Below are 27,710 nucleotides of genomic sequence, written 5' to 3' on the forward strand. Positions count from 1 at the left end.
GGGTGAAATTAGGACCTGGTTTCTTTTTGTGTCCTCTCAAAATGCAGACGCTTCATGACACACACAGCGGTATATGGTCCAGTCTGGTGCTGTTAGCTAAGGAGCATTGTCTGTCTGTGGTTGTGAGTGGAGTAATCTGCTCTGCCTCTGGAGTAGATGGCTGGTCTTTGGACATTTTCATACCCCGTCCTGTTCATCCACCTGGATGAAAAAATCTGGACTCAAAAATGGCGGGGGGCTGAGGAAGGAAAGTTATACATGGTGGCTAGTGATCAATTTTCCCTTCTCCCTGCCCTCTTAATGCCAAAAGAGGGGTTAAGTGAAGCAGTGGCTTGGGGTAGATTTGGATTGGTGCTTTGCTACATCGGGGGAACAACCAGGCCCGTCATCGCTGGAGAGAAAAAAATATACAATATCTATGATTCCAATCAATCAGGTCTTGCATTATTGTACATCCAGCAACTTTTGTCTGTCTTGTTCAGTCAAAGCTTTTCGAGCGGTTAGTATGAGGGGTTAGACTGCATTCGTAAGTTCAGACAGGGGGGTCAGATAGTGAGTCGGATGGCTACCTCTGAAGCTGTTCCCCCCTGAGGCGGGGCAGGCAGGAGAGGGGGAGCCCTGGGGCCTGAGGACAGGAGCAAAAGCACTCTTCTGTTTAGCAGCAGACGGGAAGGAGGAGAAAGGCAAGAGAGACGATGAAGAGCTTGAGCTTCCTGGTATAGTGGGGCTGGAGGGCATTACTGTGGAAGAGAGAGCAACAATCAGTCTCAGGTCTTAAACTCACAACAGACTCAGAAATGAGATGTTAATTACCACACAAATTTATGTAGACAATTACAAGTCTTACTGTAGGGGGAGCCTGTTGGGGAGGCACTGCTGAAACCAGGAGAGCCAGGCACTCCTAGACTGGTCATGGGCACTGTCCCATAGCCTCCGGTCATCCCCCCGCTGCCCCCATAGCTAGACTGCTGAGGAGTGGAGGCTGATGGGTAACCCCTTGGAGACAAACTGCTGGAATTCCTGATGTAACCTGGAGGAGAAATTCAAAGGTGGGTCAGTTCCAAGCTTCCTAAGTGGAAAAAAATCTCAAGTAGTGAATAGTTTATGTGTCATTCAGCTCACCTTGGCTGCTCTGCTCTCCGATGCTGACGCCTAACTGTGAAGGATAGGAGCCCAGGCCCATGACGCTGCCGTGGGCCGGTGAGCTGGGCAGCGCCTGTAGCTGACTGTGAGGACGGGGAACGCTGTAGAGCGCCTCGGCAATGTCTGCTGCACGTTTCAGCAGCATGTCCTACAGGAGATACAGTGACACAGAAATTAGCAATGGCTTGTAGTCTCACAGATACAGCTAGAGGCCAGGTGATGCAATTTTTCAGGTTGTCAAGATGTTACCTGTGAAAACTTACATATATATATATATATATACATATATATGTGTGTGTGTGTGTATATATATATATATATATGTATATATCAGCAGTAATGTAGAGTATACACAATTAATATTTAATGGACTAAAACATGCTAAATCACTGTTATAGTCTCTACAATATATACATGATCTGTTTATGTCATCATGTCATGTTAAAGTATTTGGGATATTGTACTAAAGCTGCCGCTGTTTACCTGATTACTGTGTGGATTTCCGTACAGTGCCTCAACAAGATCTGCTGCTCTCTTCAGGAGGATCTCCTGCAAAGAACAGAACGTTTACATTAGCATCTTAAAAAGAGCGCAGAATGCACAGTTCCTTGAAAATCATTACAAGCATTGTAAAGTTTTAGGAGTTCTAACCTTGGCTAGTTTCTCTGGGTCACCGGGATGTCGAGGGATGACCTTTTGAAGGCGCTGGAATCCATAGTCTATAGTTGGCTCATTCAGGGCTGAAACCAAATAATACAGAAACATATATTTTGCATCAAATATTGATAAAAGTAAAAATGTTTAAAACCGAGCATTGTGAAGTGTTGTCTATATACCTGTGTAGATGAAGCGTCCAGGTGCTCCCTTGCAGAATTGTTTGGATTTATAAGACAGTGTGACCTCCACGACCCCAGGGATGTGTCGAGGAGGTGTCTGGACACGGATAGCGTGCGGAGTGATCAGCTGAGGAACAGGACAGAAATCATGTCACAAAACGACAACAAATTATTCCCTCCATGCCTTGTAAATATTTAGGCTAACCAATCTGCGGAAAGATTAATTTGTGTAGACTGCCCATAAATCATCTAAATAATGAGACAAGCCATATGCTATATATATCATTTCAAAATACGCCTCAGACTGTGCCATCATTAGCAAGATGTTTTGTAGACAATTCCTACCTCACTCCACACCAGCATGCTGCCAAACACCACCTGCAGTCCGTCAAAGAAGTTCTCCCCAATGACGATGACCATGGCCCCGCCGGTGGTCCAGCCCTCACTGGGGCTGATGGCTTTGATACACGGGGTGGCTAAACGGTCGACCAAAGCAACAGTTACAATGCAGGATGAACATCAATTGAAAGAAGAGAAGATTTTTGTTTCAGGAGGAATGTATTGAAAATGCTCTTTAGTTTTGGGATGTAGGGCATTGTTCAGGCCAAAACTAAATATTTAAGTTCAAGGATAACATTATTTCATGGCTACTACTTGTATCCATGAACACCACAAACAGAATGAAGAACAGGGTCTCAGATCAAGATCCATATCAAATGTGGGCCAAAAAGTCACACGACGTGAAAGCAATGCAATCGCATACAACATTAAAAAAGCTTGGGTGAAACACAGACCACAAAGACACAGCCACAGTGGTGGAGAAAGTATTCAGATCCGTCAAAAGTAGCAATAAAACAGTCTAAAAATACTTGTTTACAAGTTAAATTCTGCATTTTAATCCTACCCAAGTAAAAATGTAGAGGTATTATCAACTAGATTAGCTTACAATATTAAAAGCAAAAACACTAAAATGCAGGAAAAAGGCCCCTGTGACTGCCATCACTATAGAAACAAATTCAGCAGATCTGTGAGAGATGCAGTTATTCAAAGGTCAGTGTGGTTTAGCATTACCAGTGCATGATTACTAACTGTCATGTTCATAATGTTATGTCAGTTTAATCATTTGAAATGTGTACATATATATGTGTGTTTAGTATGTGGAATATTTACAAGAAAGAAGCACTATGATAAATGCACAGATAAGATGATGACGCTTCAGCTAGGCACAACTATACTCTGAGATTATTCCTACAGCTTTGGAAATAAATCCAGACTTGCGCTTGCAGATTTGCATATCATAGAAGACCATTGGGCTCGGTGGAGGTTTGTAGTCTCCAATTGTTTTTCTAGTTATTGTATTAGAATTACTGATACATACATGTGCATTGTGTTCTTTAATGTTGAAGCTGTTTTTGTCTACTTTATATACTACTGGGTAGTTATTCTATCGTGTAACAGTCCATCATATGTTCTATATGCAAAATATTACTTAACAAAGTAACTAGTAACCACAATTTCAGATAAATGTTTAGTAATAAAGCATTCTTGATGAAATCAAGGATAAATGAGTGTAAGTTGGAAAACCTCTAGTAAAGTAAAGTACCTAAGAAGCACAATACTTGAGTAAATGTACTTAGTTACTTTCCACCGCTGCACATGAAAATGTGTGCAAATGTTTTATGCGTTTCTTAGTGATAAATGTGACTTGGAACTGGATCTCATCCAATTTAGAATTTTGTTCTTCACATTTAGAGGCATAGATTAAAGATAAGATATTCTAATCATCTGTGCTTTATGTGAACACTGGTATGTAGCTCAGTTAATCACCACTGGTTATGTTTGATAAATCATGGTGATTATAAATGGACATTAACCAACTAAAGTATCTGCTGTTTGCCTCCAGTTTGTTCAGTGTGTTCTATGAGTGTGAATGATGAAGTAGACAGATAAGAATAAAAAAATAAATAAATGGGATGTGACATTGTCGTGTTTTCAAGTTACCATATTCCATGCTATTCTCGACGGACTCGCCTGGCTCCAGTCTGCGAGCTCTCCGGCCGTGCTTTGAGTTGTTGTGGACGAACATGTTGTCAGACACTGCTAGGACGTGGCCGTCTACACTCACAGTGCTGGACAGGACCACCTGAAAGAGTCAGCAGTAAGATCCATGAGTGTATGTGCACGACTTAGACAGCACACTGCGAGTCACAATCTCCGGTTACAGCAGCAAAATCCCTGAGCAGCAATTTATTTCAGCATACAGGTGATAGTAATATTTCTCAATAGGTAATGTGACATCTCTGGGATCTTCATGATTTGTCTGCATTCTGCTGATGACACTGTTCATACACCCCTCCACTCCTCCATCAGGTCTCCATATGGCCTCCCCTCTGCCTCTTGCCTAACTTTTTGATTCATACAGCATGCAGCAGGCTCATCGTTGTCTCCTCCTGATCCTTCAATGACACCAAACATATGGACCAAATCTCCCATTTTTGCCGGCTGTTAAAGTACTGGATGATATATAGGGGCCCTAATTTGATTTTCTGGCCGCAGCATGTGTGTGTCCCTTCACACATCTGCCTCGCATGGATGACCCACATATAATTAATGAGAGGATACTTGTAAGTTTTTCTCTTTGGATATTCATGAGTGTTGATGTGATACTATTTCTGAAAGTGATAATGAGTTTAAGAAAATTTTTTTAAGGAAAGGGTCAGTGAGAAAAAGTAATTTTCAATTATTTCGTAAATCATCCCTTTTTTATACTACATATTTGTAGAAAATCCGAGGGAAGTGATAAAAACCTCGCACTCCCTTCAAAATAAACACATGGCAGTAATTTTGCAGGTGAAGGAACGTAAGACAGAAAAGGAGAAGAAGCATATGGGCTATAGGTGGTGGAATGGGAAGGGAACCCAAAAGGAAAATAACTGTAAATTATCGATCAAGCAGCAGTCTCCTGTCCAGCGCTGATCACCTTTTAACCCAGAGATGAGAGCCTCGGAGCGCCTGTGTGCTCGTAACTTCTCGGCATGTGTCACATCGCAGGAGTTAAAGCAAACATGGTGGAAGACAGAGGGAGCACGGAGAAGGGGAAGGGACAGAGGGTTTGCTGGGAGAAGGAGAATGCCAGACGGGGGCCGCTGGTGCTGAAAGACGGCAGAGGAAGTGAGGCGGGAGTGTCCCCTGCGACCACTTCCTGGGTCACGGAGCATGACCTCCTCCATCTGGAGCCAATCACTCAATTCCTGACAACTTCCTGAAACACCTCAACCTATTTCCTGCACCCCAGCACCCCAATGACAAAGTCTCCCACATATCTAACTCCTTTCGTTTGTCTTTCCATCTCTCTGACTCCTTATTGATTTTTAACTTTCACCTCAAACTCCCTTTTCTGTTTTCCATTGGAAAAAACTTTTCCAGAGCTTTACTATGTGAGAGTTTGCGACATAAACTCTCCTCATCACAGGCTGGAAATGTATTATTAAACTGCTATGTTAGGATGGAGGGGCATGATGGGGGCATGTTTTATGTGACTGTAAAATATAGTTCTTAAATACTTCGCTCCGCATATTCATCTTCCATCTTTCCATTCACACACATGCACACACATGCCTCTCATTGTACCTGAAATCTCCTCATATCCCTCGGGTTTCCTGCTGTCTTCAGACAATTCTGGTTACATTTCAGGAAAAACTTCAAGAAAAACCTGCAAAGGTAAATAAGAGGACACATGTTTGTACATTAGCAACTAAGAAATCACATGAAAGAATCTTGTATATGATTATTTGCACCCCGGCAACACACTAGCAGTCAAAGGAGACATTCATTATTTTTCAGAGACAGGTCTTGTGGACGATGTGTGTGCACGAGCGCGTGTGTGTGTGTGTATTTGTGCTCAGCTATATGATTACAGCTCTGACATCAATCCCAGCTGTTTAGCTTGGTATTAAAGTCAATGTTATTACACTTTAAATCAAGTGATGAGAATTTGAAGCACAGTCCAGTGAAAAGCGCTGCTGTGTTTCAAAGTAAACTGGAGACAGTGATGTATGCCAGGGGACTCGAGGGACCATGGTATCCCGCAATGCCGTATTTGAACCCCCACATGGGAATGGAGAAGGAACGAAGTAGAGACAACTACAGAGAAAGTGAAATGAGGAGGTGGCAAGAGGAAGGTAGTGATAGAAGCATAGGCGCTGGTATGGACATGAATTTTGTTTTCAAGTATAGGTGTCTCATTATGTATGTGAGTGTACTTTTGAGGGTGATAGGCTGTGGAGACTGAGAGAAAGAGAGAGAAAGAGAGAGAGAGAGGTGCTGATAGCCTTCTGCTACACCAAAGAAAACCTGAGAGAAAGGTGGAATAAATAGGAGAGAGGGAGAGTATGGAGAGAGACTCCAAATCCCAGGTGTACACAGTTCGGCAACACAGCCCGCTGCCATGGCAACGCAGCTCTGCCGCAATCCCAAAGTCCCCATGCTGAGAGGCAAAGACAGCGATGGGAAAGAGAAGGCAACAACAAGAACACATTCCATCACTGAAATACAGCGAGGAGGGAGGAGAGAGACTTGGCAAGGTGAGACTCAGGAAAGTATATAAAGAGGGCAGGTGCAGACGAGGCCGAGAAAATCAACACAAATCTCACAGTGGAAAAAAATTAGGCAGAAGATGTGTGGAAAAAAAACCCAAAACAAGCCAGGAAGTGCTATGATATAATTATGGCAAGTGGCAAATATATAGCCCTCATACCAGATGTCCACTTCACTTCAGAAAGAACACAACTCTGTTTTGCCAATGAAAAACACATCCATTAATGTTCCAATTAAACAAACAACAACAGTGCAGAAGAAAAATGCTGCAGAGGGAGGCAGCGGTTTTGGGCTACATGGTTAGCTCCAATCCCACCCACACTGTGCTCTCTGCAAATATAAGTCATCTTAATGGAGAGCTGTTGTTTGGAGAGGAACTTCATATTGGCCCCACAGCTCTGAACCCTCCCATCGAATACTAATCTCTCCCTCATTCTGTCAGCTTTTACTCGCTATTCTTCCATCACTCGCTCCAGCTTCCTCCCTTGTGAACAGAATCTGGCTTGAAACTAGCTCTCAGTTCCAACAGTGTGTCCAATATTTCTTGATTTGAGCTATTTCTTCAGAGGACAATCAATATTGTTGTTGGCAGAGGGTGATTATAATTTATCAGTGAGCGCTTGGACCTCCAACCTCAAAGCTGCACCAGACCTCAGTTTTGGGTGGAAACATGTAAAGGGCACATCTGTGCCTCTCCCACTTCCATTTCTCTCCTCATCTGCATCCTCTCTTACATCTGCATGTTGGACACCATGACAGTATCAGTATCATTGCACAAGGAAAGTTATACAGTTTCTTTCCCAACTCTGAAAAGGCACCATAATCAAAAGTGGGCTGTTATATTGTGTTGCCTTTTCAGAGTCATGGTGTCCAACGTGCAGATGTAAGAGAGGACGCAGGCAGGCACCATACTGCCTACTTTAAGGGTCATGCTGTATGTGTCTTTTATTCTGGCCGATGACTCTTACCTTATGGGTCAATTTTCAAGTCTATAGTGGACATTTCTAAAGAGGTAAGTCAGCACAGGGGCCATATTTTTAGTTTTAGTAACCCTGCCTATGTTCTGGCTCTGGTTTAGCTGTTCTTGCCACTTGCTCATTGGCTACTGAATGTTCTTCTAACCAACAGTCATCATTCATTTGACTGACTGACACGATAAAACCTGTGGCGATGCCTCAGATAGTGAAATCACAACCCTAATTGAGAGGTTGTCTACATCCATCTCAGGCTTTGAGAACTTTCTGAGGGTTCTTGACCTTGTTTGTTGACTTCTTCTCATCATTCGTTGTTTGTATGACACCAGATGCCTCACACACACAGAAATACACATTCACATGCACGCATGCACACTCTAATACACCGCCACCCCCACCTTTGCCCCCCTCCCAAAAACCCATTGAGTCAACTTTTCACCCCCCTCAGTTCGGACGCACACAGCTGCAAATGCTGAAATTAAAGCGAGACATTGACGCATATATTAGCATGCATTAGCCGCTTCCCCCTGCCCACTTAACATGCAAATCTCCCAGCCCCGTCGCCTCGCACCTTCTGCCACACATTCATTTGCTGAATTATAATTAGACTAATCTTGCATAATTAATAAGAAGTCGAGGACCCTCTGTTTTTTATCCCCTCCTCTATTGTGGTTGCAAAAGTTTAATATTGCTGTTGTTTGTTTTTGTTTTGGTAATGTAATACACCCACACACCTCCTCATCCAGAGGGAAGAGATGAGGAGAACATGCAAAGAATTGGAGGTGATCTTCATGTCACAGGGAAATTGCAGAGAAAGGCTATTTTCAAAAAGCTCCACCAGCTCAAGCATGTTTAAAAGTAATGTGCGCCTTGTTCTTTACGTTCACAGTATATTCTTTTCCAAAGAGCAGGTGAAAATGGTGATTCTGTTTCTTTAAAACAGTGTTAACTAGCTAACATAGTGCACATAGAACTAAAGGGAGACGTGTTTAACTTTGCCACATGCATGTTCATGATCATTAACAAGTCAGTTTTGTTGAGCTTCACAGACTTTGAGTAAAAGCATTGTTTTCTTATTGTAGAAAAAAGAATATCTTCTATGTATATATTTGATCACTAACAAATGTGACACCAAAAAACTTGATCAGCGATTTTTGTTGCTCCATATTGATGACAAGTAATTGAATATCACAGTTTACTGTTTACCGTGGCCAGCAGTGGAAACCAAGTTTTATCTTCCACATCTACCCTCCACAGACACACTTAAACAGGAAACACAAACAACACATAGACCCAAGTCTTAAACCTCGGGATCATTTTCCACCGCAGCTCCACAGGGAGTCTGTTTTTTTCTTGTCTGTCTTCACTTCTGCATCTCTGTCAAGGCCTTCAATCCCTTTTGTCTACATCTGCTTCAGTTCCCAAGACTAAACACAGGCCTCGCAGCATGAGGCGGCCATCCCAATGGTGACAACTTGCTCAGCTAACACTAGTTCAGAGACCAACCAGCAAGTCATGACACCAAAAACAATAGCAGAAATGCAGTTTTTCTAAATATTTCACTCCTAGGCATGGACGCTCAGTTTCTCAGTCCTTTGGGGCATCTGTTACACATAAGTGTTACACATGATGCTTTACAGATGGCATTAATCATGCAATGAGCACCTAAGCAGCACAGGACCCCTAACAAAAATTTTCATAGGCATTCATCAGCACTAATCACTGTTGACATAAACTGCCTTTTCACATAGACATAAAACACATCACCCTCTGTGCTCATTGTAAATGAAGGTTTACTGGTAGCAGCAACTCTTGAAGCATGTGATGTAAAAGGCCTTAACGCAGAGTTCAAGTTAGTTAGCAGCACAGCTCGAACTCGACTTTCATTACTCCTCTCCTTTTCTCAGTTTGGCGTTGGCCTTTCAATTTTGGGTTACTGCACCAAAGATGATAAAATTAAACTTTGATACAAGAATACAGAAGGGGAAAATTTCTGGAAATTTAGGGGGAAGAGATTGTCATAATTTTTCTTCATCAGACATGGATGCCCCAATGCTCAGACACAGAAGAGGAGCAGGAGAGTGAGGACAGAGATCATCTTTTTCATACACATAACCCTGGCCCTGTCCATATTGTTTAGTAGCTACTGATTTCAAGAAATAAGAAAAGAGAGAGAGAGAGCAATAGAGGAACAGAAAGCTGGAGAAGAGGAGAGGCAGAGACAGAGGAAGAGAGGAAGAATGTTGATGTCCTGTATTCAGGCCCATCACTCATCAGACATCCCTTCCATCACCCCCCCCCCCCACACACACACACACACACACACACACACACACACACACACACACACACCCCACCCTGAAAAAACAAAACAGTGTCCTGACATCGCGGTGGAGGGGAGCCGAGGGGAGGGCAGGGAGGGTGGGAGGAAAATTAGGAAACCAGATGTGAAGCATTAAAACATACTGACATGCTGAGGGCCTTCCTCTGCCACACTCACACACTGAGAGCACTAACTCATACAGCAGGCCCAGATGCATGCACGTATGCATGCATATGTCACGCACTAACAGCACAAACTACACACACATTCATGCCCGAGTTCACAGAGAAATACACAAAGACAAACACTGGCTTGCAAGCAACCATGTGTGTGCAATCAGTCATGCAAAATTATACACATTAGCAAAAATGATGCCTCAAAAACAAACGTGTAAAAGTCATATGTTTGTACGTGCTAGCTGATTTGTAATAAAGCATGTCGGTAATAGGCCAAAATCATGCAGCAGCTCACGGCTACATGCTAAGATTTGGATAAACCAGAGCTGATCGAGGAATATTTCACGTCAAGGCTAAAATCTACAGATGGGTCGTCATGCATCAGTGTATGGAAATGCATCCAATTAGTACGTGTACCCAGGCCGAGGAACGGCTGGGGGGGAGGGATGGAGGTGTTTTGTTTTCCTCCATGGGGAGAGCTGTGTTTTGGGGATGGAGTGGGGTGGTGGAGGGAGGGGGGTAAGGGTAGTAATAAATACCCCTGGACCTGGGTCCCCTGGCAGACTGGAAGCTAGACTGGTCACCAGGGTTAACACCCGGGGCACATGACCTTTGACACTGCTAATGGGGCACAGAAAACCCTCCTCGAACTGATACCCCCGCTGTCGCATACCACGACAGGACCTTTCACACCAACCTCCCAGTCCAACCACCCCCCTTTTCCTCCTAAAACATACAGGGATATCTGTGGCATCAGCTTCACTCGCCTTTCACCAGCAAACGTCACACAGCCACACTGACTCCATCATCTATTCTCACTTTTTTTCAACAGCTTTTATAACATAAACCAGTCATCAATGAAACAGCTTTGGTTTTAGAACTATATATATATATACATATATTAAAGTAAAAAGTATGTTCCTCTGACATGAAGTGGAGTAGATGTATATTACAGCTCAGAAGTACCTCAAATTGTACTAAACCACAGTAGTTGATGGACTTTCTACCACTAGTGAGATACCAGTTAATTGATCAGAACGGTGTGAAAGACCTGAAGGCTTTTTTAAAACCAAAAACGAATAATGAAATAATTACTGACTTTATGTAGGCAATGTTTATGTCTGGCTGCTTGTGTGTTGGCAAAATTTTAGAATAAAAAGATCTTGTAAAAAATAACATGTTTACCATCCTCAAAGAAAGGGAAGACATTGCTTTGCATCAGTGAACTAAAGTGAAAGTGAAATCAGTGGGGGAAAAAAACTAAATTATAAGAGAATCAGTGAGTAAATCACCTCCAGGTATTCTCCGGCAGACAGTTAGCACATGGGGGAACTCAGCTCTTTATAAAGTTGCCTGGTGGACTGGCTGTGCCCCTCCTGGCCTCTTCTCCGCTGCCTCCCAGGCTGCCTTCACCCTTGCAACCTCAGCCCCAGCCCACCCCGCCTCTAAACTTGAGAGCTGTGACAAAGCCAAACATTTAAACCACCAGTGCTGATTTATAGAGCTTGGTAGCACTGTAAAACCTTCAGGCTTGCCACAACAAAAAGGGAGTAAGTAACAGTGGAGCTGAGAGGAAGAGGGCAGAGAGGAGGAAAGTGGAATGATGGGAAGGGTACACAAGAGGCACTCGAGCGTTTCAACGAGGTTTCTCCTGGGTACTTAGCTGTTTTACTGTATCACCTCTTGCTAGCTGCTAAATGTGCATTTCAACAATTGAAAATGAGTTAATGTTTCAGTCTTCCAAGCTTAGCCAAAAGCACTGACTGCATACAAAGTATGGCCACATGGGACTGCGGTCAGCCTGCAAAATAGATGGATATAGATAGATATTCAGAGTCTGGAGAACATGAATTCACAACCAGGACAGGGAATATAAGTCCCATCAGTGGCCTCACCTCTCCCAGCATGCTTGGTCTGTCCTAAGGGACAAGGATTCAAAATATACTCTCAACTGTCAGATGGATGGATGTCGCATCGTCTACAACTGAACAGATTTCAAACATAGCAGAAAGTCACCTGCAATACACCAACGCTACTTTGTCAACACCCTTTCAATCATTCAGCCACTAATCAGATTTACCAATAACATGTGTACATCAAAGCTTGACCGGAACCTTTTTCCGAGAAGAACAATGAATCTGGGATAGATGCCACTGAGAGGGAGAGGAGAGGAAAGAGAAGCAACAACAGAAGGAGAAGAGATGTCTTCTTAATTAGCCAGTAATGATAAGATCTGACAAACAACATCTGTTTCCAGAAAGAGAGAGAAGGGGGGGGGGGGCAAAGAGGGGAAGGGAAGGAGAGGGTGGGAGAGAGGGATAGGAAGGAGGACGAGAGAGAGAGAGAGAGAAGCAGCTGAGAAACCTGTGAAGCCTAGACAACAGGGACCTGCTTGTAAGAAAGTAAAGGGGGAGCGGAGGGGATGTGTAAGGGAGGGAGCGCTGTGTAGCGTGACACAATAGAAGAACGGAGGATGAGAAGTCTAACAGAAGTGAGAGGAAGACAGAAAGGGGAGAGAAATCTGACAGGGTTGAGGGAGTCGAAGAGCCAGGACGAATATGACAGACAGAGGGAGGAAAACAGATCAAAATGAGAGAAAAGGCGGGAGATAGACAGACATAGAGAAGGTGAGCTGGATAATGGTGCTGCAGGGAGAGAGGAGGAACGTGTGAAGAGATGGGAATGGAATCACTCAGAGGTCCAGGGTGCTGTAATTTACTGTCCGTGGCTAATACACAGCAAATGTGTGGAGCCGAGGACTTCGAGAGGAGAAGGGGAGCCGGGTGCTGGGGGGGCTGAAGGGAGGGCATGCAGACTGTTGGGGCTCTCAGCATGCCTGCTGGGAGCCTGTCAGCAGTCACATCACCCCCTGCCCTCAGCCCTGACAGATTCATCAGGGCCATTACACACACACACACTCACACACTGATGCATACACTCGCATGCACACATCCAAAACATTATAGTGACAACACAATTGTTAAATTGTCCTCGTTTTCCTTTAACTTTAACTGTTCCACCATGATGAGGAAAACACAACATCTGTTGCATTAATGATTCAGCCAGAAAAACACAAAAGATCCAGCGATGGTTTCGTCTTTGTTTTAACTTTATATACTGCAGTTCAGTGCACAAGACTATCCCGCACTTTAATGTATGAACACTGTATCTATATAGAATCCCTGCCTGATTGCTTTTTCCATGTCCCACAGGAGGAATGTCTATTTCTTCAAGCATAACCCAATAGGGAAACTTAATCAAATGTTATTTAAGAAATAATGCAGATGTATAAATATTAGTGTTGGGGAATGTTTTCAAAAAGTGAAAGGTTGGAGATTTCTTAAAGAAATCTAACTCCTGTGAGAAATATTGTACCTCCAGATTAAAAGACAAACAAACAAACAAGGTGGCTAGCAGGCGGGCCAGCACCAGGGGGCATTGTTAAGTCATCAGTGAAATTTAAGACCTTAACAGCGGAGGATGACCGATCCTCATCACACACATACACACACACATAAACACACAACTCCACCCACAGCAGCAACATCCAGCCAAAGAAAACAGCCCTTGTTCCTAAATACCACTGCAAACTGGCCTCTGACTCCACACACAAATGTACTGCATACACACACACACACACACACAAACACACAGATTCTGATTATACTGATAAAAGATCTCCTTACAAAATAAATGGCAAATGCATCAATGTCATGTGGAAAATACCCCACCAACGAGCAAATCAAAAGTCACGCACATGTAACCTCACACCACTTCTCCTCTTCTTGTGATCTGAAGTACTTCTAAATCACACTAATCTGCCCCCTTCTGATCCTCTGAGTGCCCCTACTTAATCTCCACACTCCTTAACCAAAGGTGAACCCTATTAGTGGCCAGACAAATGGTAGGGTTTGCCCCAGCTACTCTGGGAGTGCGAGGCCTTTCACAGTGCAATTGAGCTGCAACTCAAAACTTCTAATTCCAACCCCCCCCATCCCCCATCCCCCATCCTCCATCCTCTTGGCACCCCAACCACTCTAAAAGTCCCCCTGCTGCTCCCCCACATTAACCCATTGGCAGTCCATTCCCATTTCCTGTCAAAACACTCCTCCACTGCTCTCAGTTTCCGACTGCCCCATCTGTAGGCTCTCTCAAAGAAAACAAACCAGGCCTACTCCTTGTGTCAGGGTTCAAGTCACAACAGCTAACACTGGCCAAAGCAGAGCAAAGGTGACCAAACACAAACTCGGCTCATAGCCTACTGCTCATTATACACGTCCTGTGCACACATGAGTCCAGGATCTTCCTAGTTCACGTGAGACCACATTGCAGAAAGCTCTCGCCCCACGAAAGGTCCCTGAACTCATTTTCAGGAGTCTAACTATGAGTGAGCCTCTCACTGTTTGAAGAAGTACCTGTCAGTGAATTTGATATTCTAGACATTGCATCGTCTCTCGCTGTCTGTCTTTGTGTCATTCTCCCCATTGCATTGCCCCAAGGGAGGAGCCATCCTCGCGGTCCTGTGCCAGCTGCTCAGTGGTCCAGCCTGTGTGCCGCTCCGCTGTGTGAGGCGGTGTGCAGTGGAGCCTCAGGGCCCTGTCGCCACGCTGCCTGGCCCCCTGCCTGAGGGGCTTCCTGACAAGGGGTCTGGAGGGACTGGACAGTACTAGCCCACCAGGGAGGGACCTGTGACAGCGGACTGAAGGGACCAGTGTGTCTGACTTTGTCTCTGTGCATGTATGTGTGTATGACAGACAGGTAATTTATGCATACATATTAATAAGTGCATCAGTGCGCAATGCAATCAGTGTGCAGTGCAATCCAGCAACACGTTAACTTAAATGATACATGTAGAAGGTATAGTAAATCATTAAATATATATCAGGAAATTCCTTGATGCATTATTGTATACTTTTTTTTTTGAGACAACATTGAATGTAAATACAATGTTTCTCCATAAATGCCTATAAATCCAATTTTTTCCACTTTTTATCACAAAACATGTAAACTCCACACAGAAATGCCCAAGCAGATTTGATCCTGGAACCGTACTAACCACTGCACCACCATGCTGCCCGTATATGTATATATATGTGTAATTAAAATGCAGTATTTCAGCATAGATCTTTGTCAGGCATCAAATCACAGTAACTCACAATATGAAGCATCTTTATGCTAGAACCACAGACAGCAACACTCAAAAAAGGCTCAAATCACAAACGGCTATAAACTAAAACTTAAAATTGTCCCTCTTCTGATCAAGTGTCAAGCGTTTTGAGATGTGAAATTCTTAAAAATGGGATCATAGATTTGGGATATGCCTCCAAATGGCCAGCCCTTCCCTTCATAGAAACACCAGAGATCTAACAAGCAAGCAATCATCAGTAACCATAGTTGAAGGTATGTCTGTCAGCATCAGTTTGCACAACTTTGCCAACATCATCTGCAGCTCCTTCCTCATCCAGAGCCTCAAATGGAGGATAAACATGCACCATCCTCTGCATGTTGGATGATAGAGGCAGAGAGTGATACACAACATTGGTTCTCAGAGACCATTTTGTCTTTTCTCAGCTACTTCTCACATAAAATCCTCCTTTACTGATGATTTGTCCCACCCCAACATCCTGTTACAGAGTAAAATATATTAAACCAGGAGACAAATTAGACACTTAAATCCATTTAACTGAATTTTCATTATTTCTTGGCTCCAAGATTGGATGGTTCGAGCCAACCGTAGCACAGCCCCACACGACTTTCACCTCTTAAAAGACTTTTAAACAAGTCATCTTTAACATGATTAAAAAGGTAATAACAGTACAGGTACAGCATGCCAGTATCAACAAAGAAAACCTCAGCACGAGTTCCACTTCACAGGCAAAGGAGAATCTTATACTGGGAGTATGAGAAACAATCTCCTAAAATGACATTGTTGTCTCACACATAAAACTCTCAAGTGCATATATGATGACCTAACAGGGCGACTTGGCGGCAGTGTGTGAGTATGCATCTGGGAGAGGGGAAGAATTCGACCCCTGACACAGTCCAACAAATGTTACTGCATTTATTCTTTGGCTGATAGTTTAATGTTCTTTTCCCAAAGAGGTTCTATTTTCTTTTCAGTTGAGGCTGAAGAACTAGGAGGCCGGTGTTCCCCACCATTAGCAGTACAAGGAGAAACTATCTGGCCTGCTGTTCAGAGCAGGTAGAATCACAGAGGGAAGTGGCCCTCATCCTCATACACTGTTATCTTTTAAAATTAGTTTAAGACAGGCAAGCACCAGCAGGTGGAGGGACTAACATTGAAACAGATGGTCAGACTGCCTCTACATACACCAACAAATGATATTTGAAGAGTTCATAGTCAAAACATCCAGACATGTTAATCCGTGAAGAACTGTAAAAAAAAAAACTTGTGCAGACTCAAGACTCTGCATGCACCTGTATCAGTACATTATCATACTGTAAGATGTCTATTTGCAGGAATAATAGGTTTTACTGTTGATATCAACACAAGAAATTAGCAAATAATAGCTGCAATAATAAACATTCAACAAGGGAATTTTGTAATTGAGCTGAAACTAAAGCTATCTACCAGACATTGATTACGGCTGAAAAAAAACAAAACCCTGCACTGACTAGTTGAAAACAAAGCTGTGGTACATGCATATAACTAGAAGCAAGACTACAAACAGATCAATACAACCCACAACCTCAGATTAAGAGTAATGGATTCCTCTTGCCGAGCATCTGAAGTCAAACCATCGCCCAGGACAACAAACTATTGTTCAAACAGTAAAATGATCAACTCAGAAAGCAAAATTAACTCAAAAACTATGGTGCTTGTGAATTTCAGGTGAATCTTTTTAGATCGGTGCTCAAAAATCAAAGAGCACCAAAAAGTTAAAAGTCTTTGTGGGCTCATTTAGAATCTAGATGAGGGAACAGCCATATTGACAACATTGGAAAATTCCTATTGATTATTCTTCTTTTCTCTGAGCGCAGGCTTGTTAAAAAAGACCCCTCTTGGAAACACGATCAATTAGTGAGATAGTGCTTGCCATTGATCACCCCTCTCCACCCCCCACCCCCAGCTCACAACACTTCTGCCTCACGATGGATCCCTCCACACACTCCTTATGACCAGCTATTGATCCCAGCTCCTTAGCTAAATATAAAAGCACGCACTCACACTGAGCACTGACCTCTCCCATCCAAACCACACCTTCTAATACTAATACTGACATCTGCTTGTCTCCATTGTAAACCCACGGTTCACTCATAAATACAGAGGCCAGCTTTGGCCCAGAACCAATATAGTTTCTCAGAGGTCAGAGGTCAGCATGGCAATAATCCTGCCATTAACAGATCTGCCTGGGTTAATACTGAGGACTTCTCCGAGTAGAGGATCTCTACAGAGTGAAAGCAAAAAAGATTGGTGAAAAAGGGCTGACTTTTTTTTTCTATTTGACTGAGATGAACTGAAACAGAAAAAAAACAGTGAATTCCCACTTTTGAGGGGCTCATACCAGCAAATATTTTGCTTTTTTGCTTGATAGATGACCTGCACAATCTTCTGAACATCAAATCAATTATTTCTTTATGACAATGGACAAACCAAATGACAAATTTTTTCACTAATCATAAAAAAGACAGCCAAATAATACAAAAATATTAAGGCCAATTAGAAATTAATGTCACTCCAAAAAGGAAAAGATGTAAAAAGACATTCGCAGCTTGAGTTTAGAGAGTTAGTGAAGATTTATGATTATGAGCCCAGAGGAATCGATCTATCTATCTGTCTATTGATCAATCATCTAACCAATCAGTGAGCAAGCCAGCTCATCAGTCAAAGATAAGACATCATCCAAGCAGAGAAGTCACAGCGGGCCTCTGAGTATATCAGTTCACCAATGTTAAGATTAGACAATTGTAAAACTATTAGACACAGCAGGCAGTGGCGTATTAGATAATTCTCTCCCATCGGCAACTTAAGAGTCATCTCTTTGTCAACGACTGCCCTTGCCCTCTTCATCCCTCAGGTCCCCCCACTTTCTATCCCTTCACCCCTCCCTATGGATCAGCTGTGATCTCCTCTCTCTCCTTTCACTCAAATCGGGATTAGGGAAAAGAGGAGGTGGAGGGGGAGGAGGGGGTGCAGCAGCAGCAGGAGAAGGGGGAGAGAAAACTGAAACAATATGGAAAGGAGATTAGAAAAGAGGGGGTTTGGGCCGTTTGGGGAATTGCAAACTCCCTTGTGCTTGGGTAGGTGTCCTAATGACACTGCCTAATTATGGCAAAATTAGACAGGCTAAAGGGAAGGAGGGGGGGGGGGGGGGTGTTGGTGGTGGAGGAGATGGTATCATGAGGGAAAAAGTAAGAGGAATGGAGAAATGAAGCAATAGGGACTGAAGAAGTAAGTGGAGTGTATAAGCGTGCGAAAGTGAACGAGGAAAGAGCATGAGGCGTATGCAGAAGTGCAGATACGAGGCAAAGCGGAGATGAAGGGAACATGGAGCTGAGAGGGAGAAAGAAAAGAAGAAAGGAGGAGGAAAGAGGATAGAAAGCAGTGGCTGGGCAATAGGAGTGTGGGCCCCAGCACGCTGCATGTTAATTGGAGAACAGGTGTTGGGGCTGGGAGCAGGAGGCTGATTACTGGAGCCACAGAAACAGACCGTCCACACACACACACACAACTGCAAGCACACACATGCAACACAAATGGACTTAGGCACATACATACACATGAATAATTTAAGACCTAAGCAGTGACTAGGAGAAAAAGGTCAAAGTAAGGGTCACAAAGACACATACACAATCGCACATACACGCATATACATACATAAATAAACGCACAAGGATCCCCACTCACACATAAAAATATACAGCCGCTTGTGTGTTGCACATAAACAGTGCATAGATGCTCTGAACATATGCACACATCTTGCCTGTCAGTCTTTTTAGCTTTTCAGTGTGTGGTGTACATAAGCACAGTCGAATGAGAAAGTGCACATAAGGTGGGATAAAAGGGCAGAGGGCCATGCAGAATTCCATTGGCTTATCAGAAATTAACTGACTGCTAATAGGCTGCTCCCTGAGGAGAGGATTTCGCAGGCCAGTCAAGAGGGAGAAGCCCCCATCAGGATGGGATATGCCCAGTGTGATTAGAGAGTACAGTAGGTCAATGATTCCATTTAAATCAATCCTCACAGCCGCACACCAGCTTGCACACACACACAAACACACACACACGCACACACATGCACACACAAGGAGCCACAGAGAGATGTAGATCAGTCTTTCCTCACCAACTCGCCGCCAAGCTACTTACAAACAAATTTGGAAGATGTTTAGCCATGTTAGGGGGAAGTTAGAGGAACACGGGTGGGGGTTATTGGGAGAGTAATGTGCTACAGTGAATGAGAAAAGCAGCTGCTCAGAGGTATTCTGGGAAAATTCGAAAGACAACAGCCCGATTTTTCCGTTCTATGAAAACTATCTTCAGCGGAGATCCTTTGAGACACACTGTCAACAGCCAGCCAGCTTGAACTGAGGAGGGGAAAGAAAAGGGTCCTTGACGTATATGAAGTGAGTGTTTGCTAGACAGACAATTTGAGGGAAGGGGAGGAAGAAGGAGAGAGGAGAGGAGGGACTGAGGGAGGGAGGGAGAGGAGATGAAGGTTGCATCCATGACATCACAGAGAAAGTATTTCACATGCGGCCTGCTTATGAGCATTTATCACACCAGATAATGCCCGACAGACAGTTTGGGACCTCCAAAATCCCTCGGACGTGAAGGCCCTCACACACACTGATTACAGCGGTGGTCATCCGCCTTTAAGCCCGGTAACTGCCTGTCAGGGTGAACATTTACCACATATGTGAGTCTGTCTGGTGGGTTGAAAGACCCACATGCTTCTGATAAAAGGTAAATCTATGCTTTTGGCAGGTTTCAGGTGCAATGGCGGCTGTTGAACGTAATGAGTGACCAAATTGAAACAGATCCTAGCAGACTGAAGATAAATTAACAGATAAACATAAAGGTGAAGAGAGAGAAACACATGGGAGACAGACACAGTCACAGACAGTGTATTGCACAGTATGTTACGGCCGGCTTGCACTGATGCACGGCCATAACACTTAAACATACTTGTGTTATAAATATAAATCATCTCTACATTTATACGTGAAACACACACACACAAACATGAACACTACTGTAGAGATGCATCCAACACATACATCCATACATGTTGTGTGTAAGGCTCGTATTCTTGTCACTTGACTGGAAGTGCAACAGCTGATTGGTGAGAGAACAAGAACATTCACATCAAACTATGATCTCTCTCTCTTTCTTTGTGGCAAACTGTGCATTTGGGGTGAAGAAGTGTTTGTTTGAGGCGATGGACACTGTAGGCCAGGGTTTGATCTCATTACCTGTCAATGATGACTGGGTCGGAGGGCGTCTCATTTCGGTTGCCACAACTTTTCTTCTCACAACAGCGGCTGAGTGGACAGTTAAAGACACAGAAAAGAGGAAAAAATCAGTGGAGGAAAAAAAAACACAAATTAAACAGGAGGAGCCATCATTTGTCTGGCCCATCCACATCCACAGGCCCAGACTACTCTGCCCTGCAGTCGGCCAAGATCCAGGGGCACACAAAGGAGGCATGAGAGGGGAGGGGAAGAATAGACAAAAGAATAAAAGAGGAAGAAAAGGTACACCAACACACCCTACAAACAGTGAGAGACCATTCAAAAGTGAATTGCAAGCCAGGCAATCTGTCACATTGATTTCGAAATCAAACTCAACCCCCATGCAGCCTCATTGCACACACACACACACACACACACACACACACACATATACACACACACACACCATCCCACAACATCCTACCATTCGTCAGCAGTCCTGTCCGAGAAGCCTGCTGGCCACCCAGCCCCCCCCCTTCCCTAAAGTCCCCTTCACTGCATAACAAAAGTGCCCCCACCCCTAACCATCTGCCACCCCTACACCTCGCCTCACCCCTCTCGTGTCCCAGCTTGGCCCTGCCCTGCCCCCCTCCGCCCCCCTGTCAGACGGCCTCACTCCCCAGCTGTGACGCTTGCCCTCTGCCTCTTCGGCTCTGTTATTAGCCAGCTGTGAGTCACATTCGGGCATCTGCTGGCTACACAATGGCAAAGCCCACTCCGTCTTAGCCCCTCTCCCCATGTCCCAGCCCCCTATCCTTCCCCCTGCTGCCCTCCAATCCTGGGTCACTGCCCCACTTCCACACCACTCTCCTCAGCTTCTTCTCCATCCATAGCCACATGTTCACCTATTTTCTTTCATCACCAAATAATGACCAAAACCGTCCGATCACTTTGCCATGATAGGGACTCTATTTTTAACTCCCTGACACTGGCTACAACACTGAGACTTGTCTCTAACACGATGTCGCGGCTAAACAGAAGTGCTGGAGATACATTTTCAGGAGGAAACGGTGGATTGTTCCCCTACAGTGAGTCTGCTGCTGTCAGCTGTGGTCTGGCCACAAAGCTCCGGGCCAGAGGGAGAGGAGCTCCAGGAAGAAACAGGAGCTGGCCGGTGACATGCTGCATTACAGCAGAAAGCAGCGGGGGGTTACCTCTGTAACAAGGATGATGACAGACGGGGCAGACTTACACTTCAACCACAGTTTAGTTTCCAAAAATGTAGAGCCCCAAGCGCCATCCCAAATCCACATTTCAAGCTGACTGAGACAAAGCAGAGCGAAGTAATGGATATTTGGATTTCCTCCCTGTGGGTGAACGTTTGAATGTGTGTTTTGTGTGTGTGAGACTCACCTGCACATAACCTCGTGTGTGAGCAGGACTCTGCACATTTCTGGATTCTTGTTTTGTCCCTCGTATGATATGGGCTGAGAGGAGGACACAAGGAGCAATGGGACAGATTAAGTTTCATTAAGTTAAGTTTCATAGCTGAGGGCTAAATCCCCTCTGAGAAGACTTAAGGGAAGTTTACCAACCTGTTTAGTGACGGAGTCGATGAGTCGGGCATACAGATCCTGTTCTGTACGAACCCCTGCAACAGGAAACGTAGATATTGATTGCCAGTAACTTTGACAACTCATTTTGGGTATGAGAGAGGATTTACTCAAGTGAAACAAGAGAGCAGAAGAGCAATCAAGCGAGAAACACAGAATCACTGGATAAGAGTAAATTATGGCTCATTCACTGGAACCTTAATTGCAAAATACTACATAACCATAAATAAAGTGACTGAAACTGCACTTAAACTCCATAACCAACTCTAACCAGTGAATAAAAAAGAACATAGTGGTGAGGACTCTCAAAATAAAATGGAAAGACTCATGACATTAAGCTTTTCATATCTCAAACTCTGGACAAGCTCTCAGAAAAAGCATTGAACTCCTTCCAGCCAACATGGAGGAATACGATTGGCATGCAGTTCACATTTTCTCTCTGATGGTTTCTGTGGGGATTGGGAATTATTTGATGTTTGATGATTATTAGTCCTGTTCTGCTTTAAGGCCAGAATTCATAACTACATTCTCACGATTCTGTTTATTTATTTATTTTTGGTTATTTCTCAGTTAATGTCTGATTTATTCCCAGGTTTCTTGACTGACTGGAGGTTAGAGTTACACACCAACAGGTAAAACAACAAATAATCACTTTGTCGAGGTCTTTAACTAAACAGCAAATGTCTGTATTTCATTGTTTCTCGCTTCTATGCAATCAGGTGTTGTCACTTAGCAGGATTTCCAGAAACACCTGAAGCTCTAGATGCCTCAGAACCTCCTCTGTAAATCACACAAGATAGGGAAACGACATGTAATGAATTGCTTCTTGAGAGAAGAGCACATTACCCAAGGATTTTTTATAGAGACTTTGGAGAGTGTTGCTTTTAAAATGTGTTCCTCTCATCAAAGTCTCGATTGAGATGCCTTTGATATCGCTTGGGGGAAGGGGATGAGAGGAGGGGATGTAGAGGAAGTGCTTTTGGTGAGCTTGTATGCACGTGTGTGTGAGCGTGTGTGTGTGTGTGTGTGTGTGTGTGTGTGTGTGTGTATGGAGGGTGTACGAGGGGGTTGCTCTGGAACGTGTCTTTTATCTTCTCTCCCATGGGTGCCACTGCGATGGCAGAGTAGGGGCAGCAGTGGCTCATGGGAACCAAATTTCTCTGTGTATCCCCGGATCTGATGTGGAGGCACCATGGGGGGTTGGAGGAGTCGGGGTGGGGGAAGGGGGTGGGGGGGGGTGGGGGGGGGATGCGAGTGGGCGAGGGTGGGGTGGCACCATGTACCTCATCTCCCCATACATGGGCCCAGAAGTGGCTCCTTGCAGAGCTGAACGCTGAATTGTACAAACCTGGTGATTAGACAATGAGCGGAAGGTAATTTATGAGCTCAGAGAGGAGAGGAGAGGTAAGGCGGGTGGAAGGCGTGGAGGAAAATTACTTAAGTGGAAAGGTGTGTGTCAGTGCCACAAGTGACCTTTTTCAATTCCTGCTACATGCGGGCCCTGGTGTCTTCGTCTAAATGATCAAATTAGACACCTCAAAGGGCAAAGAATCAACCCATAATCTAAGAACTCGTGTTTGCCTCGACTCACCGTTGCTGTAGAGCAGCTGCAGCTTGTAGTGAGTGCCGTTGTTGGTCTTTTCTCCCGTCTGCTCCTTGGAAACAGAGGACAGACACACAGACAAATGCAGGGCATGCAGTTAAGCACATTTGGGGCACAGATAAGTACAGCTGAGCATCAGTCAGTCTCTCCTAATCCTGCAGTGTGCCCTTCCCTGGGAGCAGCATGGAGATCAGAGGGCTGTAGGCTCAAAGTGCATGTGGGACCTTTTGTTAAGCTGAGCGCTTAACCTTGAGTCAGATGTTCTTTGTAGAGGTTGAACTATCATGTTTGATACAAACTCCTAAAACCTTACGATCAAATGCAGTGGTCCTCCGCACAATAAGGTAGTGCAAGCATGATTATGTGTGTGTGTGTGTGTGTGTGTGCAAAGAGTCTCAGCAAGTGGAAAGTATTGTATGTGAGACTGAGCAGCAGTCGACCTTGACAGAAAAACTTCCTTTCCGCTATCCCTCCTTCCCCCCAGGCTCTCCACTAGCCTCTCACTTCTTCCTTCTCCCCCCTTCTCTGTCTCTTGTTCCTTCTCTTTCTTTCTCCTCCTCTACCTCTACTGGTCTTTCTAAGTGGTCTCAAAGGAATGCTCTCTGGTCCAATAACCCAGGAGGCTGGCATCACAGAGACGAGAGCAAGAGAGGGGGAGAGTGAACGAGGAGGTTGGAGAAGAAGTGAAAGTAGGAAAAGGAGGCAGTTGTAAGGAGGGAAGCAGAAGTGAGGAAATTAAGATGCATGAGGATAAGTTGGAAAGTAACAAAGCTCCAAACTTAATATCAAAAGTGAGACTGAGACTTCACATGAAGAGATAGATGGATGCCTGGCTTCATAAGTTTTGTAAATATACACAGAGGAACATTTATTTTCGCCATGCCATTGCTCCACCTCTGCATAATTACAAAGCAAAAACAGATGCCAGGGTAACCATGCAGAAAATGAACTCCTCCACTGCCGTCATATTACTCTAAGCTGGCCTGTGTGGCACAAAGGGGAACACACTGACAGCTTTCAGCCCTGGCATTAGCACTGTTGCCCGCCCTCCCCCTCCCTCCCTGCCCGTGAAATTCATAGTAAAACTATGTTTGAACTTCAGTTGACAGGACGGTGTCCTCTTGTCTCTCTCACAGGGGAGAGCTGTTGCCAGTTTAAGAGATTCCGGCTCCGCTCACCACAAGGCAAAAACATCCATCAACACTGGGCATAAGGCTCCCACCCCAGGCAGTCTCCCCTCTCTAGACTGTCTCTAACTCTGTCTCCTTTCCTTATTTTGGTCTTGTACAACCTGAAGAATCCAGCTGCCCCCACAGCAGTATTCAGAGTATGGGAGGGGGGCATGAAGGAAAAGAGACTTTGATGATTAGTTCACTGTATAACATAACAGGAGCGAGCATAATTTGCATTTTAAAAAGTAGTGATGTCCTCCTAATGAGGCAAGCTGCTAATTAGTCATTAGATATTCTTTTTCAATCCCACATCATCAGCTCATTGAGGGTAAAGCTTGTGTAAACATGTAGCCGTCAGCTGTTCGATATGCTTGGCTTTACTGGGGATGGGGAAGATCAAGTGGAGCACCTGGCTACATCTGAAATGATTTATATTACTAGTATGTTCTGTTGTTGATATTATTCACAGATTTATGGTTTAGGTGTTTTCCCTGAAAGAACTGTGAAGGTGAAAACTATTTAGTGTGTTGATGACATCCTCAAACAATCACAGAGACACTCACACACCTTGTCATGCTCAACAAAGTCCACAAACGCCGTCCTCTCCACCTCCACCGGCTGGCCGTGTCTGTCATAGAGCGCCAGGACAAAGTGGAAGAAGTTGGACTTGCGGAGATTTGACGGCGGCTGCTTCTCAAAATGAGCTCTTGACAAAGCTACTCCACTGAGGACACAACAGGAAGAGACAGTCAGCTCACACCCCTCTAAAGTCATGTTAAAGACATCCATATTGTGTTTGACAGGCTTAATTTATTCTGCTGAATATAAGGGTTATTTTTCATTACATTTCCATCCTATATAATCAATTGGTGGTTGAAAGTGTTTATCAAAGAAATCTAAATAAATCTACAACTAAAGTCCAGAGACTTTTCTTTGTTTGCAGTAAATCATAAAAACTACATTAATTTGCATCTCAAATATGTTTGATTTACTGGCACTTTAAACCAGTTGTTTCAATAATGAAATTGTTTTTAAAAGCAGATTAATTTCCCACTGGGAAGGAAGTTTTTAATTCTCCAATTTTGAAGGCCTTCAATTTAACATTAATTAGCAATCTTTTGCAAAAGAAAAAAAACAAACAAACAAACAAAAAATACAGATCATTTCCAAATGTTTTGTTTTTCCCATGACTTAAAGGCCTTTTCCCTTGTTCAAATATGGTCTGGAAAAATACACATATAAAAAAAAGCAAAAAGGAAAAGCAGAACTTGATGAAACTTTATTGTAACTTGAAAACTAAAAAGTGTAAAATAGAATCAGGGTTTTTCACTGGTGAGTGATGGTGGAGCACCTGGGGTAAAAATATAGGACTGTTAAATGTAAATACATTTAAGATTTAGAGAAACTCAAAAGTAATTCTCTGTCTTTTATTTCAAATCAACCCCCAAAAAATATCAGCAAATCTGCACAACGGAGAGCCTGAACAGGGCATCTGTACATTTAACTTTAACGGTTTGAAATGACCCATTTTATATCTTTTCAGGTAAATCAGACTTGTGTATATTATGGATTTTTTTTCGTGATTTTGTTTAATAAAAAAAGACCAAAGGAAAATTAGGCCATGCCGAGGTTCGTTTATCATTTTTTTTTAATAAAAGCCTACAATCGAGATATTTAAAATGAACGATCAAGAACACAATTCATGATATCAAATATTCTAATTACAGTGCCAATTGCGGCATCATTGTTGCCTACCAATTACCCTTTATATTTCATGTCTATTAAAATATGTATAATAGGCGACTAATTAACTTGTTGCCTGCTGTTTTGCTTGGAGACGCCACTGCGCTTTTATGGCTGTTTTCCAAACTTTGGTCATAATCAGTCTGAGAGCTCTGCTGTACGTGTGTCGGTGAAGACGTGAGAAATGTGAGGAGGAGGATTGAACATCTGGGGGAATGTGTGAAACCGTGTGGGACAAGGATGATTCAATAATAGAAAATAATAAAAAAAAAACCCGTAAGGCTACTTGTGCTGGTGAAACCCCCCCAAGTGTAAAGTGTGTGGCCGGACAGGATAAAAGGTGAAAAGCATCAGCTAAAATAGCTGCTATGGAGGGGGAAATATTTTAGCTTGTTCACGTACAATTGTTGAGAAATTATCTCAAATTCAGTTGTGCGAACTGAATATTTAAGTTGACTTTTTGCACCACAGTAAATTGTTTGGTCAGATGCTTCTTGTGTTAAAATCTGATAGTTGTGATTATTAGTTTAGCGTTTTGGCACAATTGGCCTACTTTTCTTTTGTGCACATATCCAGAACTGTCCTTTCATGACTTTAAAAAAAACAACAAATATCAGGTGTTGTTTTCCATCATATTTAATTTTTTTTGTGAGTTCAGGAGTGAGGAGTCAAAGGGGACTCGTGTCATCTTTTGCAACAAGTAGTTTGCAGCTTTTCTCTGAAAGGACGCCTGCTCTTCTGTCAAATATTCACACATTATAAAGCGTATTGTGCTCATGATACTGATCGTGAAAATAATGTAATTCTGTCACGTTGCTAACAAGCTGATGAACAGACTTGGTGAGAGGGTAATGCCCTAGATCAGCTGGGTTTGTACTGTACCTTTGCGCCGCTACGTTCGCATCCACAACCCCGACATTACGCACCCACGACCGGACTGGATCCATCTCCTCAAGACTTCTCTCTTTTAATCCGCTCACTTCTCGTATCAGATGCTCCTGAATCCCGAACATTTAAACCCCGTCTTCTTCGTTTCGGTGCACTTTTTTTAACTTAGCAAAAAAGCTGAGTTGGAGAGCTAAAGCACTTTGGCAAACAACAGAGGGTCCACCCCAAGG

The 27,710-nt window shown here is 43.7% G+C and overlaps 1 protein-coding gene across 3 annotated transcripts; it reads right to left on the reverse strand.

Annotated features, from left to right (window-relative positions):
* Positions 1 to 171: 171 nt before the first annotated feature.
* Positions 172 to 27,605, reverse strand: LOC139224757 (transcription factor COE2). 3 transcript variants are annotated; one of them, XM_070856070.1, is made up of 16 exons: positions 27,475 to 27,605; positions 25,417 to 25,573; positions 23,666 to 23,723; positions 22,057 to 22,112; positions 21,875 to 21,948; positions 20,483 to 20,551; positions 5,610 to 5,691; positions 3,981 to 4,122; positions 2,325 to 2,455; positions 1,980 to 2,106; positions 1,795 to 1,883; positions 1,627 to 1,692; positions 1,123 to 1,291; positions 848 to 1,030; positions 570 to 740; positions 172 to 391 (listed from the first exon to the last, which is right to left on the reverse strand). In XM_070856070.1, the coding sequence occupies exons 1-16, from the start codon at positions 27,603 to 27,605 to the stop codon at positions 360 to 362; spliced, it is 1,737 nt and encodes a 578-aa protein (XP_070712171.1). In that variant the 3' UTR covers positions 172 to 359. The 3 variants fall into 3 exon arrangements, with proteins under 3 accessions (XP_070712171.1, XP_070712170.1, XP_070712169.1); XM_070856069.1 differs by having other exon boundaries at positions 23,666 to 23,729; XM_070856068.1 differs by lacking the exon at positions 172 to 391 and having other exon boundaries at positions 514 to 740; positions 23,666 to 23,729.
* Positions 27,606 to 27,710: the final 105 nt, after the last annotated feature.

The sequence above is a fragment of the Pempheris klunzingeri genome, unplaced genomic scaffold (assembly GCF_042242105.1).
Source record: "Pempheris klunzingeri isolate RE-2024b unplaced genomic scaffold, fPemKlu1.hap1 Scaffold_52, whole genome shotgun sequence".
Taxonomy (NCBI): Eukaryota; Metazoa; Chordata; class Actinopteri; order Acropomatiformes; family Pempheridae; genus Pempheris; species Pempheris klunzingeri.

Excerpts from the sequence above, each read along its gene's own strand:
- LOC139224757 (XM_070856068.1), bottom strand. The coding sequence starts at position 27,605 with ATGTTCGGGATTCAGGAGCATCTGATACGAGAAGTGAGCGGATTAAAA. Across the intron at positions 4,123-5,609 it reads GGGATATGAGGAGATTTCAG|GTGGTCCTGTCCAGCACTGT; the intron begins GTACAATGAGAG and ends TGACTCTTTCAG. Across the intron at positions 1,884-1,979 it reads TGGACGCTTCATCTACACAG|CCCTGAATGAGCCAACTATA; the intron begins GTATATAGACAA and ends ATTTGGTTTCAG.